General features: G+C 41.5%; 1 protein-coding gene across 17 annotated transcripts in view; it reads right to left on the reverse strand.

Moving 5' to 3' along the window:
* Positions 1 to 17,707, reverse strand: part of CPNE1 (copine 1) — a 38,211-nt gene extending 20,504 nt beyond the window's left edge. The window contains exons 1-3 of one of the 17 annotated variants that reach the window (XR_002524583.1): positions 17,516 to 17,684; positions 11,692 to 11,776; positions 6,021 to 7,837 (exon numbers count right to left, since the gene is read on the reverse strand). Coding sequence is in view for 7 of the 17 variants with exons in the window: in XM_021944129.2 (XP_021799821.1) it covers positions 5,017 to 7,815 (2,799 nt within the window). In the remaining 10 variants the exon portion in view is untranslated. Of the gene's footprint in view, positions 1 to 1,428; positions 7,838 to 11,691; positions 13,047 to 17,515 lie in introns of those variants that run through there. The other 16 variants (XM_021944131.1, XM_021944130.1, XM_021944132.2 and 13 more) reach the window with 16 other exon arrangements.
* Between the last annotated feature and the right edge of the window lie 3,140 nt (positions 17,708 to 20,847).

Raw genomic sequence — 20,847 nt, forward strand, 5'->3', positions numbered from 1 at the left:
TAGACTTTTAGAGTGCTGCCCTTCTGTCCCTGGATCTGAAATGTTTATGTCAGGTAGCTTTTTTCTCCTTCTGGACTCCAGTGATAGAGCAGTATGTAGAAGAGCATACCACCATGGTTGCTCACTGCTAGTTATGTCGATCCAGAAAAGGAGTCATACTCTAGGATGCTTTTGAGACTCTAACACAAAGCAGCCAAAGCAACAAGAATAAACTCAAGAACAGCATGGCAAAGAATTACCATTTACCAGCTGGGCACGGTGGCTCACGCCTGTAATCTCAGCACTTTGTGAGGCCCAGGTGGGCAGATCACGAGATCAGATCGGGACCATCCGGGCCAACAAGGTGAAACCCCATCTCTACTAGAAATATAGAAAAAAAAATTAGCTGGGCGTGCTGGCATGCACCTGTAGTCTCAGCTACTGAGAGGCTGAGGCAGGAGAATCGCTTGAACCAGGGAGGTGGAGGTTGCAGTGAGCCGAGATCGCGCCACTGCACACCAGCCTGGGCGACAGATCGAGACTCCATCTCAAAAAAAAATAAAATAAAAAAATTACCATTTACCTGAGCAGGAGATGAACTTACTTATGTTGTTGAATAGAGACGGGTTTTCCCAGAAAAGTCACTATGACATCAGAGAATTGTGCTACTACCACTCTTCCCAGAACATTTTACAAGTCAAAATGACCAATTTTATACTAAAAAGATGAGACTGAAATAAAGCTATTTTTAATTTAAAAAAAAAAAAAAAAGAAAGCCGTTAAGTTTAGATTCTACCATATCCCATAAAAGCTCTACTTTTGGGAGATTGGTGATGATGCACATAATTGATAAACTATTTCTTGCTGTAAAACACTGGAAAGCAGGTAACAATGAATTACATAACTATCTCTCCTGAACAAGAAAAGGAGACATATTATCACACAGTCCACCCCTTTCAGATGGTAAAAGCCATTCTGGATATCTGTAGGCAGCTGATTTCACTCAGAGATTTGTTCATCGTTTAGTCAAACCCTGATTATTTAATAATGGCTCGGCTACTACCTGGAATTATGGATGTCTAGCCCCCTCTAAAACACGCTGGGTATCCAAATTCTAATACAAGCTAAACTCCTTCAAGATAAAAAGTTTTCAACATTTTTTAAGAGCTTTGTTTGCCAACACATCACACACATAAAATTCTGAAAAGGTGGATACTATGGACTTAAACTAGAATCAAGTTTCCTCCCTGTTGTTCCAAGTATCTTCTCTTGACACTTCAGCATTAGCAGGCAAGGATAAGCAACAATTTTACCTCTCCAAGATTACCAAATCTACCTTTCCAAAGGCACAAAATATTTTCAGGTTTAAAAAAAAAAAAACAAACCCTTACAAAATAATATTATAGCTCAGTACTTTTGTGCAGTTAAAGCATTAAAAGCATCAGCCTGTTTTATTTTTTGACAAGTTTATTGAACAGTATTCAAGACTTCATCTTTATAAACAAAAACCTCTGCTGAATGATGCCAAGGCAATACTTGCTGGCAATGATGTGGCCATATTGGCAACAAGCCATTTTATTGTGTTTGGTTTCTAAAGTCTGGACTACTATAGAACTGCCAGTAAAACAATTTAAATGTGGCAATTTTGCAAGGATGGAAAATAATTTTTAAAGTGACCACTTCCAGAAATTCTTTCCAAGAGATATGACTAGCAGCAATCTTACATTTTCTTTACTCATTTCCCGAGTGTTCTTAAAATTGATGAGATTTTATTTTTACACACTTGGCCCATACCTGTACACAACCACAGACTCCAGTAAAAGGGAGCTGGAGTTTAAGGCTTTCATGCATCCTTATTTTTATGCGAGGTTGACTATTTCCACCTAAAAATGTGTATGTTTGCTTACTTTCATACAGCCCTAGATTTTCATCCAGTGGGTTAAGACTGGCCTTAACTACATAGAATATTACTATCTGAAATTTTAAATAAAGTTTCCTAATCAAATTTTCATTGTTGATGCTTTGACAACTTGGAGTACAAAGCTAGGAACTACATTTCACTTAACACTGTTTCATTCTTTAAAAAGCCACTAATAATAATTGTACATCCAAACTACAGTGTAAACACAAAACACACCTCCAAATTATGCTTGTAAACTAAATGTTTCACTAAAGTTCAGAAAAGTTTACAAATTTGCTTATTTATGACATACATTTGTAGATTTCTCTAATCCTTTAAATCAAAAGAAAAATGAACACCAATAAAAAAAAATCAGAAGGGAGAGGAAAAAAAATTAAATCTAATGGAAAATATTCTCTTCCATTAATGTCAGAATCACCAAAAGCAGACAATAAAATTTACACATAAAATTGAAAATATCAAGATAGTGTTTACAAATGCACACAACTTTGAGCAAAGCTTTACAAATCCTTCATACCATACAAAGCAAATGAGAAAATAATGTCAATTCATTTCTACCCCAAACCTAGTTCTTAGGAGAAAATTCGCAGGAAGAGAGGTATGAGTAGTTTCACAGAATACATTTTCAAGAATTTTTTAAAAACTGAAACTCCAATGCCCAGAACAAGATAAACAGTATCCTTAGCAGTTAGCACTGTTAATAAGTCTGAGATACACAAAAATCAAGTTCCAGAGGGCAAAGCATTTAATTACATTCCACAACGAGCACTGTTGTGATTCATATAAAACATAGTTCTCTCCAATTTCTACACAAACCGCTCTTTTCTTAATTTATTTAATTAGATGAACAATGGAATCAAGTTTTCCTTTTCAGCATTTATCTAAGATGTAGAAATAACAAAGTAGTTGCAATAAAGTGTATGAAATATTTAATAAGAATGTACGAACATATAACCAAAATAAACTGTGAAATAAGATAAAAGACTTTCATCTTCAAACAACCCATTTTTCTAAAATGAAAATAGTTTTCCAATGGGGAAAATATCTGTGGTTGAAATACAACTCTCAAGCAGTGCTGAAGTTTTTTGCATTGTCTTTGGAATGAGAAATGATTACTTAACATTAACTTAAACAGCATATACAAACGTTATATTGCTTTTTAAATTGAGGAGGCAGTATCTAGTGACCTGTCAAAGCGAATTTGTATTCATGAATTGTCAAAAGACCCACAACACAGTCACCTCTTCTTTGAGTCTAAACAATCCTTCCCTTAAACAAAAATCCTGTACTGACAATCCTCTAAGATTGTAGTGATAAAAAGCCTTTTCAAATCTTATCAAATGAAACTGTTGCCACTCTTAAATCTAAATTACACAACCGCTATATTTCAGTGTTCCACTGACTCACAACACCAAAAAGGCACTGTATATTATTTTAATAGGAAATACTTATTTTAAAAGACTGACCCCTTTTTTAAGTACACTGATTTGTAGGAAATGTTGGGGATGTTTCAACCGAAGACAAAGGGGCCATGTAAAAGACAAAATTTGTTTTTCATGATCTCTCATCTACCTCCCCTTCTGTATTGTTTATAATATAATGTGATACATTTTCAGAGCACTGACTAGGGAAAGTAACCATAATTAGAGCCTTGTAAGGCAAGTGTTCTCATGACAAGTAACCATAATTAGAGCCTTTTATGACAGTGAGAAAATTTGTTTTTCTTATCATCTCACCTATCTCCCCTTCCGTATTGTTTATAATGTAATGTGACACATCTTCAGAGCACTGACTAGGGAAAGTAATCATAATTAGAGCCTTGTAAGGCAAGTGTTTTCATGACAAGGACACTTACCAACCAGAACTCATGTGGTCCTCCTGCCTTAGTGTCCTGAATACCAAAGAAAAGATTATGAAAGGGTCAAGAATCTCAATTTTCTCCCCTCTGGCGGCTGCACTTGTACTCTTGTATGAAGACTTTTAGTCAACAGGCTCCTGATCGAACAACTATGCCAAAAAGCCTCCAAATAACAGGATTAACACATATCAATCTATGAACCAGCATATGGATCTTTTATTCTATAATACTACTGCTATCAAAGATAATTTCAACTTCAGTTTTAAAAACCTAGACATAACACTTTCTTATGAATAGGCCCCTCTTTGTTTAAAGGCCAAAATTTCACATAAATTGGGACAGGAGGAAACTGATACTACAGTTAGTCCATCATGAACAGGACTTCAAATCAAGTATCTTAAACACATTATTAAAAGTGGTTTCTGGTTTTTGATACCATCCGAACAACATGAACAATTTTTAAACTGACTAACCTAAATCGTGGCGGTCAAACCAAAAAGGCTCTGGTAGGTAAAGGACTCCATAGTTTATTTTTGTAGCAAAAGTCTTATTCCACACAGTTTTAAGTGTGACATTAGAAATCAAAGTTCGAGGTTATAGCACAAACCAAGTGTGGACTTTTATATTTAGGGAAAAAACCCAACAAAACAGTTCTGCTCATTTACAAATGAGTCAATTAGACAAACAAAGCAGCAACTTCTGAAGCAGGACTGTCTATACAGCAAGGACCCTTAAGAAGCAATAAAGGTACATACAATGAATCTGTATACAGAAATTTTATTCAATTTTAAAAGAAAATGAGGACTTTAGACAAAGCTTTACCCTATAACAAAGCAAATCTGTCCAGCTTTAAACCAAATTCTGAGAGTAGCCAACTCCTATTTTCAGCAGCTGGCAAGAGCACCCTCAATGAGTTTTACTGACATTTCTATTTTCTTCATCCCATATGGTATAAAACAAAACCAATCTAGACTCCTTGATAAGCTTTATGTGGTCATTTGAGTTTTACAAATGGTTTCTCTAATGGTATGCCAAAATCATTTATGTGTTCTCTCCAGATAGCTTTACTGTAACATACAGCAATGTTTATCCTGGTGAGTCTTCTGTAAACAGTCAACCAATGCTCTATGTTATGGAAACCAAGCTATATGCAATTGAAACAATCCACAGGTTCTAACCTGGAAATACTAGGAAAACAATCTGGATGCATTAATCACAGCAATATGAAGATCTACCCTATAAAGAATGATGTGAATGGCTACCCTAACACAAGTTTTACTTTTCTTGAACCTATAGGCCTGTCATTTAAGTCAATGACAGCAGCTGTGGCTTCATCCCGAGACTCAAAGGCCACCATGGCTTCACCTGTGGGCATACCTTTTTCATTGTATTTTAAACACACTGAGCCTGGGATTACTTGATAGCCATAAAAGAAATCTAAAATCTCATCAATAGACACAGTAAAGGGCATGTTCTGCACTTTAATTACTGTCGGTCCTGGTTTTCCAGAACTAGATGCAAAGCCAGGGGGACCACCAATATGGATTGGGCCAGGGCCAGGGCCAGGGCCAGGGCCAGGCCCAAAAGCTGGTGGCCCACCCAAATGCCCAGGGGCACTTCCAAGACCAGGAGGGCCACTTCCAAAACCAGGAGGACCGCCTAAGCTACCAGGGCCATTTCCAAAATTCTGAGGGCCCCCTCCAAATCCCGATGGCCCACTTAAATTGTTTGGTCCACCTCCAAAACCCGGAACATCCAGTCCTAGACCAGGCAAACCACTGTTTCCAACTGAAGGCATACCAGGCCTAGCATCACCAAAGGCCCCTCCTCCTAATCCTGGAGGAGGGATTGGTGGCCCAAAGGCATTTGATCCACCAAAATTACCAGGAAAGTTAAATGGAGGCCCATTGTTGGCTTCCTTTGATCCTACGGTCAGAAAGGCATGCTCTTCACCTCCTGCACTAGGTATTCCTGCACTGGGCATTCCCGCACCAGGCAGTCCTGCACTGGTTATTGCTGAACCAGGCAGTCCTGTGCTGGGCAGGCCCGCACCGGGAAGTCCTGCACTGGGCAGTCCCACACCTGGCAGTCCCGCATTGGGCATTCCTGGAACTGCAGGATTACCTGGCACAGGCATCTTTAATCCCTTTTTTCCTTGGGCAGGGGGATTTTTCTCAATCTCTCTCATATCTTCTAGGGTAACTACATGAACAAAAGCTTCTCTCCCATTAAGTTTTTTACGGTGTAAGCGTTCAGACTTACGTGCATCATCTTCATTTTTAAACTGAACCAATGCCTGTCCTAGACCTTGCCCATTGTTATCAACAAGAACATGTACAGCATTTTCATCCACTGGGATTCCTTCTAGGAACTGAAGAACATCCATCTTCGTAATGCTGAATGGAATATTTGTTATGTGGGCACAGACTTTGGCAGAGTTGACATCCCCCTCTGGATTTAGCATCATTTCCCTCTGGTCATAGCTGAAGTTCTGCAGTCTTTTTCGAATCATATCTATCTTTTCTAGCATACCTTTCTTAGTAATTGGATGAACTTGAATAAAGCGATTGCCCATGTACTGTTTATGACGACACAGAGCAGCCTTATAGTCGGCCTCATTTCTGAACTCTACAAAGCCTTCACCAGTTGCTTTCCCATTGGGTCCATAAGCTATATAAATACTATCTTCCACAATATCCAGCTTTTTAAAAAAATCAATGACATGTTTGTTTTCTGCTTCAAATGGTAGCCCTTTCAAGTAAACACAAAAACCAGCCTCATGTGGTGATCTTGACCTTGATCTTTTCTGCCCACTGGGCGATTTTGATCTGGGAAGTGTCTGAGGAGGGGGATGACTTTGTCCAGAAGGTCCCATATTTTGCTTAAAAGTGATATGGCCTCCAGCAGCTACCCACTGTCTTTCTGTGGCAGGGCTAACTTCCACATAGCGTTGAATCATCAGCATTCTGTTTCGTTTCAAAGCTTCAAACGTATCTTGAGGGGAGAGAAACTTAACCAATCCATTCCCATTATTTCGACCTACATGATCTTTCAACAAATGTACTGCATCAACACGGAGCCCATGGAAAAAATCTCTGACATCATTTTCCATTGCAGAAAAGGGCATTCCATGCACACTGACATATAGATCATCAGGGTTGATGGGGAGTGGCTTCACACTGCTCTGAGAGTTCATCTGGATAGGGTTAACAGGATTCAATGGACCAAGAAACATAGGATTCAGGTTATTGTTCAAATTCATAGGTGCTCCAGAGCCATTCATTCCAGCAGGTAGAGGTGCCACAGGTGGCGGATTCAAGGGCGGCATGCCCGACATGGGTGGCAGTGGGGTCATGGGTGGCACAGAAGGAACTGGGGGAATCGGGGGCACAGGAGGCACAGGAGGTAATGTAGGTACTGGAGGAGGAACTGGAATTGGGGGAATGGATGGCATTGGTGGCAGAGATGGCATTGCTGGAATTGGAGGAATTGGTGGCGGCGGGACTGTGTTCATTGGAGAGGCTGTGCTTGGAACGGTTGAGCTAAACGTTGGGCTCCCAAAGGAAGCTCCCATATTTGGAGGAGCTGTTCCTATGCTGGCTGTGGAAAATGTCTGTATGTTTTTGTTGCTTTCATGAACAGAAGTGGTGGCAGTAACTACACTGGGTGAAGGATTATTAAAGTTGGATACTGTTGTGGGCAAGTTTACCCTGCCACTCATTCCTGAGCTAGGTGGTGGTCCTGATCTACTGGCATTTGCTGGTGGTATATCTAAGTTGGCAGTTTCAAAACGCCTACGACTCAGTTCAATCATATTCTGCATTTCCGTTTTACTACTCAACAACAGTGTTACTTTCGACCCTTTAATTGTACCACCTGTGCGCATCATACCAAGCCTTGCATCTTCATCAGTGGCAAAAACGATGAAAGCCTCACCCAGTTCACCCCCTACAATATGCACGCCCCCATCAGGAATGGTCAATCCAGAGAAGAAGTGGCGAATGTCCATGGTCCCCGCCACAATTGGGAGACCTTGCAAACGGATGACCACAGCCATGCTGCGCTGAAACCACACACACCTGCAGATGAGAAAAGGCAACGGCCAGGTCAGACTCCTGTTTATCACACCAAGTTTTTAGCTACAAGAATGACCAGCTACCATATTAGGCCCTCAAATAGTCCCTGAAGCTATCACAGGCAATGTCTTTAATTTAGATATTCTAAAAACTGAACATTTCGTGCCATTTACAATGTAAAACGTAGACAATTTCAACTTCCAGAAGGCATTAATTTTGGAAACAGTTCAGTCCCAAGACTCAAAAAGTTCAAGAAAAAACAACTGTAGGACAGTAAAATACATATACATCATTCAGACCACTAATCATTCAGTAAGATTTAAAAGAAATGTGTAAGTCAAATCAGGAAACAAAGTTTAACAATCTATAGGGGAAAAGCATGTAAAGAATATATCAAAGTTAATATTAAAAACTGATTTTGCATCTTCCCTATATTCTTGACAATTTCATAGAATTATCAAGAGTGTGATTTTATAGAGTTCAGTCTCAAAATCCAACAGAAGCAAAAAACTAGAATACGCCGGGCGCGGTGGCTCACGCCTGTAATCCCAGCACTTTGGGAGGCCGAGGCGGGCGGATCACAAGGTCAGGAGATCGAGACCACAATGAAACCCCGTCTCTACTAAAAATACAAAAAATTAGCCGGGCGCGGTGGTGGGCGCCTGTAGTCCCAGCTACTCAGGAGGCTGAGGCAGGAGAATGGCGTGAACCCGGGAGGCGGAGCTTGCAGTGAGCCGAGATCGCGCCACTGCACTCCAGCCTGGGCGACAGCGCGAGACTCCGTCTCAAAAAAAAAAAAAAAAAAAAACTAGAATACTAATGAATTGTAAATAATACTTAAAAGTAGATTCAAATCTTAAATGAGAACTGGTTCCATTATTTTATTCATCCTAAAACTTTTCGATCTGCCTTATAGATTACAAAAAACTACATATGGAATTATTTATTATAAACAAGGTTAAGACATACTAAGAAGCCAAAAGAACTACTGAATAGGATAGACAAAATCTGAGTTACCTTTATTCATTACCCCCAAAAGTAGAACCTGGTTATAGTCCCATTCACTGTGACTATTTTAATTAAAACTCAGGTCCAATGACTCATAACCAAATCCTCTATTTAATAAAATTTTTTAAAGTATTATTTTCCCCTAGGAGACGGCTGACAATAAAAATATTTTTTGTTTTTGTTTTAGAACCAGAGTGTGAATTACTCAGTGGTTGTTACAGTCTTGGATCTACGCCACTCCTGTACGATCTCTGTGATCTCCTTAGATCATGCCTGTTTTGACATAATCAAAAAAGAAATGTTCCCCTCAAATTTCAGTTCTAAAGGCTTCTAAGAGCAAATCCAAGGGCAGCCCTTTGGAAAATGACACAAACCCAATTATTGAGACTGGGAAACATATTACTTTGAAATTAAGGTGGTCAATAACATAGGGTGTTTTCCAACCCATCTGAAAAGTCAACTTTTATTTATTTATTTATTTTGAGATGGAGTTTCACTCTTATAGCCCAGACTGGAGTGCAATGGTGCCATCTCGGCTCACGACAACCTCCACCTCCCAGGTTCAAGTAATTCTCCTGCCTCAGCCTCCCAAGTCGCTGGGATTACAGGCATGTGCCACCACGCCTGGCTAATTGTTTGTATTTAGGAGAGATGGGGTTTCACCATGTCGGTCAGGCTGGTCTCGAACTACTGACCTCAGGTGATCCATCCTCCTCAGCCTCCCAAAGTGTGGGGATTACAGGCGCGAGCCATTGCGCCCCACCTGAAAAGTCAACTTTTAAATATAAGCCTATAAAATCAGCTCTATGACCCTCAGAAAGGTTATAAATTAATGAAGAGATACAGTTTTATCACTTCTCAAGAACATTAGAAGTGGCAAGTTTTTCTGCTATAAGCTCTAAGAATTCTGTAACTTCAATGTCAAATATTATATAAATACTAATTCAATGCAACAAAATCTGTATATCTCAGTATGACAATTGCCATATACAAACAAGAAACAAACTGTTTGGCTTTGACAGTTTTCTCACAGACACATAACACAAAAATAAAAGCCACCTTCAAATTTAATCCAGAAAAATGGACTAGCAAACAGAAAATGCTTTTTGTGAGGCCATCATAAAGCACCAGAAATTTGGGAAGGGTGGGAAAGCTTTTCATTTACAAACTTCAAGAGTCAACAAGAAAAATTAACGCTAAAAAACATCACACCAACAGTCTCTTTTCTTATTTACTATTTAGCAGCCTATAAGGAGGTTCATCAAGCAGTGTCCAAGTCATTAAATCAAATTCATATTCCTTGCTCAATCTAGAATTATGTGGCTATATGCAAAATGCGATAGTATTTACTGTTCAACTTCAAAAACCGCTTAATCACTTTGTATAGGGGAAACATCATGGGCAATCAAGGTACTCAAAACAATATGAGAGAGACAGAGATATTAGTTTGCACTGGGACAATAAAACAGGAACTTGATATAGTCCCAAGAACACAAAAATTAAACACAGGGCTAAAGTGACAAACACAGTTAAGTCTTCAAGCCATTTTTTGTTAAGAGTAGGGATTTACTGAAACTTTGTACAAGGTACACAAGAATATGCTATTGAAAATCTGCCTCAGATTACCAGCTGGAAAGGGTGGAATATTAAACCAAAGTGGAATACAAGATTTATTTATAAAGTCATCTGATGAGGAAAATTGTTTCTAGCTTCCAAAAAATATGAAATAATATCTGCAGCCAGGTGCGGTGGCTCACGCCTGTAATCCCAGCACTTTGGGAGGCTGAGGTGGGTGGATCACCTGAGGTCAGGAGTTCAAGACTAGCCTGGCCAACATAGTGAAACCCTGTCTCCACTAAAAATACAAGAAAATTAGCTGGGTGTGGTGGCAGGTGCCTGTAATCCCAGCTACTATGGAGGCTGAGGCAGGAGAATCAACTGAACCCGCGAGGCAGAGATCACGCCATTGCACTCCAGCCTGGGCAACAAGAACGAAACTCTGCCTCAAAAAATAAAAATAAAACAACAACAACAACAAAAAAGTATCTGTTATTCTGTTACTAGGTAACTGTTTGACAGCTAAGTCATTTCAACCTAACTTGGGCCTATCTTAGTTACTTAAACAGAAGGGTTAGACTCCACTTGCTAAGGTTTCATTTAAAGTCTAAAATTTGTACTCTAAAACATGTGACTCAATATCTACACTTAAACTTTTAGGAAATATAAATAAACATACCAATAACAAGTATCTGTATTTGTAGTCTAAAATGCTACTAAGGAATAAAACAGCTACTTACTGCCTATCAGGAAAATAGCAAGAGAAAAACATCCATATAAATGAAATTGACCCCCAAAAGAACAACTATTCGAAGCACCCATCTACCCCACCCCCATCCCTCAGATAAACTTGTAAAAAACCACACCGGCCGGGGCGGTGGCTCACGCCTGTAATCCCAAAACTCTGGGAAGCCGAGGCAGGTGGATCACAAGGTCAGGAGTTCAAGACCAGCCTGGCCAAGATGGTAAAACCCCATCTCTACTAAAAATACCAAAAAATTAGCTGGGCGTGGTGGTAGGCACCTGTAATCCCAGCTACTTGGGAGACTGAGGCTGAGAAGTGCTTGAACCCAGGAGGTGGAGATTGCAGTGAGCCGAGATAGCACCATGCACTCCAGCCTGGGCAACGGAGTCCAGCCTGGGCGACAGAGCAAGACTCCGTCTCAAAACAAAAAACAAGCAAACAAAAACACACACACCCAATATAGTTGCTACACATATTTTCATATTTCTTAATAAGCTATCTCATTTTATTTTGTATAAAAACGAACTCTCTATTCAAAATCTCTTACCTGATAAAACAAGAGATGTATTTTCTTAACAAGAAGTAGAGGCCAAGTCAATCCTGTGGGCAACCAATTAAAACCAACTTTTAGACTGCAATAGAGAATAAACGGAGGCAAAAATCAATGCAGGAAACACAAAACAACACGCACAGGCCACACTGTACATTACGAAGGCGAGTCTGAAACCACCAGAGTACTTCATTAGAATGCATATCAAAAAAAAAAAAAAAAAGGAAAGACACCATAACAAAATCCTGCACATGCTTTTTATAGTTGGTATTGCTTTCAAATTGGAGTATCTCAAAATATTTATATATTTACATACATCAAGAGTGTCATAACTTAGCCCAGTAACGAATCCATTGAAAATTAAAACAGTCATAAAGCTCAGCTTCACAGCTGCTAATTGCTTTGATCACTTTATAATTAAACCAATCCAGAAAACTCCGTACAAGTCTATTTCCCCAGGTTCTCACCAAATTTGTGATGAAAAGGCACAAGTTCGCACAGTAACAATTCTTGGACAACTTAAAATAGCAATTCAAGGGTACTCATGGAAATTACTGCAATTATTCTTTCAATATATTTTATTTTGCACAAAATAGCATCCAACATCACAAACCAAATGAAGTATGAGTTCTTGCTATAAGGACTAATTCCACAGGAGCTCAAAATATTAACAAAATATTAAGGGAAAGTGTTTTTTCCTCTGACACCACAACAGTTCCCAAAAATTTGTAAAATTAAAAAAAATTAAATAAATAAAATAAAATTTAAAAACACCCTAAAAATGCCTGACATAATAAGAGTATATCCCAAAATAAAAACAGGTCACTCATCTTTCACTGTCATTTCTTCAAAACTGGTGAAGTTATTAACAAGTCACAAGCATATATGACCAAATGCCTAGACAACTATATTCAAAGGTAATTTTTTACTTTTTATTTCTTTCAAAGGTCATGTTTTAATTCGGAGAAGAAATTCGTCACTGTTCAGTACTAAGATTACCAATGACTACTTATCCAAATGATGCTCATCTTAAATTAGTATCTTCCAAGACCAAAATACAACTAGTGACCTTAATATTCATCACCAAAAAGGAAAACATATTTTTCAAAAATTCTATGTGATTTTCTAAAGGACAAACTATTCATCTTCTAGTCAACTACTCAAGTTGCTGAAGAACAGTGAGATTGTTTTGCCACAAAAAGCTATGCAAATATGTAATCAACACACTGAAAAACCTAGAGCATTGTATTAATCTTTCACATGTTGTAGAAATCTAGCCTAATTAAGTCTTTTTCTTTTTTTTTTTTTTGAGATAGGGTGTCACTCTGTGGCCCAGGCTAGAGCGCAGTGGTGCGATCTAGGTTCATTGCAGCCTCCGCCTCCCTGGGTTCAAGCTATTCTCATGCCTCAGCCTCTGGAGTAGCTGGGACTACAGGCATGTGCCACCACCCATGGCTTATTTTTGTATTTTTAGTAGAGACAGGGGTTTCACTATGTTACCCAGGCTGGTCTCGATCTGACCTTATGTGATCCGCACGCCTCAGCCTCCCAAAGTGATGAGATTACAGGTGTGAGCCACCGCGCCTGGCCTAGCCTAACCAAGTCTAAGGAGTCTAAAAATTCTTCGTTTAAAAGCCGTATCTAGTAGTTTAACAGGTGACAAAGAGAAATGTGAAACAGAGAATGAGCAAGAGCATGAAGTACTGCAAATATTTATGTACAGGTTTGACTCCAGCAGCCACACAACAGGGTAACTTTCTAGTTTCTAGAACTTGTAATACACATCTGATCCCTATTGGAGATTCCAATTCAAAAGGTCAGGTATGGGGCCAGGGTATATGCCTGATTATAAGGTAGGAAGGTTCCTCTCAGCCTCTTCCCTTCCAAACTCAAAACATACCATATGTCCATCTTGGGAAAGACAAAGGTGGGGTCAGCCAGTTAAGCTCAAAGGGAACTCCCCAGGTCTACTCTCAAAAATTCCTAAAAGGTTACCAGAAATTACCTTTAAAAGGAAGAAATTTCTCATTCTCATTCCACAAGTTAAGGCTGAAAGGCCCAGCTGAATTTGGCAAATGCCTAGTTCAAGTTTTATGTGTACAACTTAAAGCACAAAATCAATCTAGATAGAAATTTATGATTCTCTTCTATTTCAGCAAAGGGGAATACCCATCCCACCCCATACCAAGGAAAAATAATGCAGAAAGTTGATGCTACAAGTCAGAACTTCACAACCCTTGGTATTATGCCTCTTCAAAAGGGAAAGGTAAATGGAAATAGAACTGAAATACTTCTGTTTTGACACCTCACTTTGTAAAGACCACAAGAATTTAATATAAGTGTCACTGTTTTCCAGGAAACTGCTATTCCTGTATTCTAAATGTCAGCTAGCGACTGAATGCAGGATTTTAAAAATCCACCCCATTCACCTAAAGCTTTGCTGAACTTTAGAAGGATAAGACTAAAATAACAACTACACAGTAAAACATCTAAAATACATATTATATCTATACATATAGCGTAATGATAGGAAAGGAGAAAATGGGCCTGATTTGTCATTAAAGCCACTGACATACTTCAGAAGATCTAAAACAAGCAGCTGGCTTTAGTATGTTTTCCATTCGTAATAGGAATTAGTCCTAACATAAAGGCTTGCTTCAACTTGACAAAATACCAGATGCATGCACAAATCACAAGTATCTGCTACAAAAATTTAACATATTATGACAAGACAGACTTTTGTATTTAATAGCCATTCTAATCACTTGGAATTTCAGGAAAACATGTCTGACAACAAATCTCTTCATCAAGAAGTCAAGGCACAAACTAAAACGACTATTTTCACTCTTCATCTGGTAGTAAACATCCAAAAGTGAACTTTAACTTTGTTCATTCATCACTCTAATCAACAAGAACCAGGGTACAGCACAGCTAGGTTCTTCGGATCCAAAAGAAACAAACCCTCAAATGTTCACCTCAGAGATAAGCAACAGAGAACCAATCACAAAGGGCACAATGCTAAAAACAGTAATAATCACATTATAGTAAACATTATGAAACAACCACAGTTTCAGCCACTTGATTTTGTTCCCCATTCCCAAATGGACCATATTTCAAAGTCTGGGATCATTCTTAATGAAAAAATTATTCTGACACTGATGGAGATGTATACTTTTTATAATGCATTGCTCAATTTTTCCATTAACCTCCATTCCGTACTCAAAGGCAGCAAATCAGAAGACATTTCTAAATAAGATATTCTTCCTGTCAAAAATATTAAGTTATTTTTCAATCCCCCCAAATGCCAACAAAAATGTTCACTACCTTCATTTTCACTTCAGAGCAAAATTATACTTCTAAACAACCACATTCACTTTCACTGTTTTTGAGTCTTAAAAGCTGGCTTCAAACTTAATTAAATTTTGTGCAAACCAAAAAGCATATGGGTGTGGTAGTAAAATCTGATAAAACTGTAGTTTAGACAAAATTATCTTTTCTGTTTAGTTGAAAACATTTAACAATATTCCTTTACTCCATGAACATTTACTATTAAGCACTTGTGGGCCAGACAAAAGATATAAAAGATATAGAAGTCTCTGCATTTTAGGGAGGGACATCTAAAAGCATCTTTTGTGCAATCAACTACTGACACTTGGTTCTTCCTACAACATCTACAGAAGAAAACATACATTCCAACAATGACAGAGTGGCTCTCTGCAAAATGGAGTAAAAACTATCAACACTGTCACTGAATTCCAGCACCTGGAACACATTGGCCCACAAAATCAAGTTTCACATCTAAAAATTGTACTAACAACTCCCAAGCTCTCAATACTCAGTCATCAAAACATTTGACGTGTCAAAGAAGGTGAAAGAATCCCAAAGAGTACTGGTATTAGCATGTAACAATACGTTGCAAGTAACTACACAATTATTTCTAAAGCTCACAGTTTTCATCTAACAAATTCGAACATAAGGAAAATGAAAATTATACATTACAATCCATAAAGTAATCAACATTTAATCGAGCATATGTGATATAAAAACGCATTCCCTGTTTCATTAAAAATCTGTCCAATAATATATACTAAGCACATCTTCATTATGTTTTGTATAAACACGCCAAACATTTCACTTTCTTCATAAATTACCATAACGTTATTTGAACCACCTGTTAACAGTTCTTCCCAACTTCTTTTTATATTCTTGGAAAATGTCTGCACACACTTTCAACTAAATCCAGAAATCCTCCATTCTTTTCAAAACTACCAAATTTCAAAAACGAGTACAACCAGTCTTGTATTGTAGTTCTATAATTTAAAAAACAAGATTTCCCTATGTGTCCAGACTTGAGGGATTTTTCTCAACTGCAGATGCTCTGAGATGCATTAACAAAATCACTAGTTAACAAGGTCCCAGACAATTCTTGTTGCTAAGACTGCATTTTGCAAAAATTACACCATTTCAAACCATTCAAGCAAGAAGCTCTAAAAGAAATACTGCAGTCACAAGCCTAGCCTCTCCCTTCAACAAACCTTCAATTGCCATCACTTCTTTCCAGTGGGTTACACTGACTCTATTCTTGAATATTAAACGGTCCCTACCAACTTCCTCAATTTATATTAGGTTATCTCTGAGAATCCTGGAGCCAAGGAGGGTTTTAGGGCCCAGAAATCTCTTAAAAGTCTGCAATTCTCAGCATGACACCACGCAGATGAGTAAAGAATGGTTAGCACTTAATACTGAGTAACCCTCACAGGAGCCCCCCAGATTTGTCACTATAAAGCACACGTTGGAGGCACACAAAAAGCCCACACGTTTACAACCTAGCGGCTAAACCTCCTGCACTGGCGTCCATCCTCCTCACTAACCTGTAGATCCTCACAGTCCCTCCTACCACCCAATTCACGTGGCTGCAAACTAATGCAGCCAAGCTTCAGAGAAACTCAATTAACTCTCCATCAAAAGCATCCACCCTCCGCAGCCCACTGGATCTCGTCCTCCTGAAATGCCAGAGGATCCTCTCCCGAGGGAGCCCTAAAAGTGCTGCTCTCCGCAGCCCCTTCCCTACTGGGGGGACCAAAGCCTGGCATCTTACTACAGTTCTCAGAGCCTCGGGAGGAGTACTCACCCTACCCCCTCACTTCCTAGCTTCAGACGCCGGCTTCTCAAAACTGCTACACCCTCGAGTAAAGCCCCTCCCCAGCAATGGACCTCGGAGGCATTTCACTGCAACCCCCTCCACCTTCAGGCCACGAAGGCGGCCGGTTGTGAGACTTCCTTTCTGAACTCATGGGAGTGTACAGACTATAGCTTCCTCCCACAGGTGTGACCTGGGTCCCCTTTTGCTGGTAGGCCACAAAGGCCTCCTTTCCATTTCGGGTCGAGGGAGTGTCCTCACTACGATTATCTCCCCACCTCCAGGAACACAGATGTAGTTATAACCTCTGCTTCACTGGGGGAGACAAGAAATCCTCCGTATTCGGGTTGTAGACGTGTTTTCACTGCAGTCCCCGTTAGCTCGCAGGCCGCTGAGCCAGCCAGCTCTGACCTGCCCCCTCTCAGACCACGGGGGCGTCCTCGCTACCGCCTCGTCCCCACTTCAGTACGCAGGCTCATTCTCTCTTGCGTCCTCCTTGCATCCTCTCAGATCTCAGAGGCGTAAGTGGCACCCCACTCCCCCTGCAGTCCTGCCCCGACCCTTTGTGTGGGGTGCTAGTTGCCGCGGGCTCGAAGGCCTCCGAAGGCCCCGCCCCGGGCCACCAAGGGGCACCACGAGCCCCGCACAGCCCCGCCCGTTCAAGGGCTGCGGGAGTCTTACCGGGGAAAGCTGCGCGGCACCAGAACCCAGACCCCGAATTACCCCCCGCGCGAGTGCCTCCGCCCCGCGGCCGACAGCCCCAGCCCGAACGGCTTCCCGGAGCCCAACGCAGCCACCACCTCCTTCGCCGCTTCACAAAATGGCCGTCGACGCGCTCAGCGGCTCCGCGTTCCAGAAGGGGGCGGAACAGCGTGGTTGACGTCAAGGGACCGCGCAAGCGCGCTGAAGGTCTCGGGCAAGCTCCCGGAAGTTACTGGGTTTTGTGCTAAGAGGGGGATGTTCAGTCCCTGCTTGCGACTGTTTGCGCACGGGACCGACCCTGGGCTCGTGGCCCTGCCTGGTGGGCTGGGTATGAATGTCCGGCTTGGCCCTTCACTGCAAGACTTTGTGCAAATTGCTTCACGTCTTCCAGTTCCCGCGGAAGGAGCAAATTGTGCTTACGTCTAAGTTTTTTGAGGATTAAATGGAGCACAACGTGGTGGCTAGTTATTATATCCTCACAAAACAGCCAAAACCTGATTTTTTCGCCCCTTTTAAGAGTTTATGCAGGCCGGGGGCCCGGTGCGTGGCTCACGCCTGTAATCCCAGCACTTTGGGAGGCCGAGGCGGGCGGATCACGAGGTCAGGAGATCGAGACCATCCCGGCTAACACGGTGAAATCCCATCTCTACTAAAAAATACAAAAAAAAAAAAAACTAGCCGAGCGAGGTGGCGGGCGCCTGTAGTCCCAGCTACTCCGGAGGCTGAGGCAGGAGAATGGCGTGAACCCGGCAGGCGGAGCTTGCAGTGAGCCAAGATTGCGCCACTGCACTCCGGCCTGCGCAACAGAGCAAGACCCCTTCTCGAAAAAAAAAAAAGAATTTAGACAGGACGGGCGCGGTGGCTCACATCTGTAATCTCAGCACTTTGGGAGTCCGAGAAGGGCAGATCACGAGGTCAGGAGTTCGAGACCAGTCTGGCCAAAAAGGCAAAACCCGGTCTCTACTGTAAATATAAAAATTAGCCAGGCGTGGTGGCGGGCACCTGTGGTCCCAGCTACTCGGGAGGCTGAGGCAGGAGAATCGCTTGAACCCCGGAGGCGGAGGTTGCAGTGAGCCCAGATGGCGCCATTGCACTCCACCCTGGATGACAAAAGTGATACTTAGTCTCAGAAAAAAACAAAAACAAAAAAAAGAGTTTTAATCTAGGGCAGGGCGCGGTGGTTCACGCCTGTAATCCCAGCATTTTGGGAAGCCGAAGCGGGCGGATTACCTGAGGTCAGGAGTTCAAGACCAGCATGGCCAACATGGCAAAACGTCGTCTCTACTAAAAATACAAACATTAGCTGGGTGTGGTGGCTAGAGCCTGTGGTCCCAGCTACCTGGGTGGCTGAGGCAGGAGAATCGCCTGAATCCAGGAGGTGGAGGTTGCAGTGAGCCAAGATAATGCCATTGCACTCTTCAGCCTAGGCAAGAGAGTGAGATTCCGTCTCAAAAAAAAAAAAAAAAAAAAAAAAATTCAATCCATCGTGATCCCTCCACAGCTTCACTATAGCATTATTTTATTATAGAAAAAGCTGGCCGGGCGCGGTGGCTCAAGCCTGTAATCCCAGCACTTTGGGAGGCCGAGATGGGCGGATCACGAGGTCAGGAGATCGAGACCATCCTGGCTAACACGGTGAAACCCCGTCTCTACTAAGAAATACAAAAAATAGCCGGGCGAGGTGGCGGGCGCCTGTAGTCCCAGCTACTCGGGAGGCTGAGGCCGGAGAATGGCGTGAACCCGGGAGGCGGAGCTTGCAGTGAGCTGAGATCCGGCCACTGCACTCCAGCCTGGGCTACAGAGCGAGACTCCGTCTCAAAAAAAAAAAAAAAAAAAAGAAAAAGCTATTCTCTGGCTGGGCGTGGTGGTGGCTCACACCTGTAATCCCAGCACTTCGGGAAGCTGAGGTGGGCGTATCATGAGGTCAGGAGATCGAGAACATCAGGAGAGCCAGACTCCATCTCAAAAAAAAAAAAAAAAGCTATTCTCAAGCTGCTTTGGTCCTAGCCCCGCCCCTGAACTTCATGCCCCTGCTAATTAAAAGCTGGATGTGGTGGCTTAAGTCTGTAGTCTTAGCTACTTGGGAGTTAGAGACAAGAGGATCCCTTGAGCCCAGGAGTTCGAGCCACAGCACCCGGCCTGTTGTTTTTGAGACAGGGTCTCACTCTGTCACTCAGGCTTGAATACAGTGGTGTGATCAAGGCTCACTGCAGCCTTGATCTCACAGGCTGAAGCAATCGTCCCACCTCAGCCTCCCAAATAGCTTGAACTACAGGTAGGCACCACCAAGCCTGGATAATTTTTTTATTTTTTTGTAGAGATGGGGTTTTGCCATGTTGCCCAGGCTAGTCTTGAATTCCTGAGCTCAAGCAATCCATCCACTTTGGCCTCCCAAAGTACTGGGATTATAGGTGTGACCCACCACACCCAGTCAAATTAACATAGTTTTATATGACTTTTTAATTAGAGGAAAACTGGTAATAGATCTACAACTCTACTATCTTTGCAACTTTTCAGTAAATCTAAAATTATTCTAAGTAAAAAAGATATTTTTAAACAAGAAAAATTATATAATTTCATCTCCTCCTTCCACTGTCCATCTACATTTACCAAACTTTAGCCCAGTGGCTTTCAAACTTTCCTATCCCCCTGCTACTGGCAAGTATGAAGAGCAATTAAACTTTTTTGACCATTATCCACAATAAGAAATACATTTATAACCTGGTATACAAATTCAAATGTATCATCAAAATATATTCTTAAAATATGTATAAATGTACTCTTAACATATTCTCGCTTTTTTTTTTTTTTTTTTTTTTAAACAGAGTCTCGCGCTCTCGCCCAGGCTGGAGTGCAGTGGCCGGATCTCAGCTCACTGCAAGCTCCGCCTCCCGGGTTTACACCATTCTCCTGCCTCAGCCTCCCGAGTAGCTGGGACTCCAGGCGCCCACCACCTCGCCCGGCTAGTTTTTTGTATTTTTTTAGTAGAAACGGGGTTTCACCGTGTTAGCCAGGATGGTCTGGATCTCCTGACCTCGTGATCCGCCCGTCTCGGCCTCCCTTTTTTTTTTTTTTTTGAGATGGAGTCTCGCTCTTGTCACCCAGGCTGGAGTGCAACAGCGCAATCTCGGCTCACTGCAAGCTCCGCCTCCCAGGCTCCCGCCATTCTCCTGCCTCAGCCTCCCGAGTAGCTGGGACTACAGGCATGCACCACCGTGCCCAGCTAATTTTTTTGTATTTTTAGTAGAGACGGGGTTTCACCATGTTAGCCAGGATGGTCTCGAGCTCCTGACCTCGTGATCCGCCCGCCT

This window comes from Papio anubis, chromosome 16 (assembly GCF_008728515.1).
Source record: "Papio anubis isolate 15944 chromosome 16, Panubis1.0, whole genome shotgun sequence".
Classification (NCBI taxonomy): Eukaryota; Metazoa; Chordata; class Mammalia; order Primates; family Cercopithecidae; genus Papio; species Papio anubis.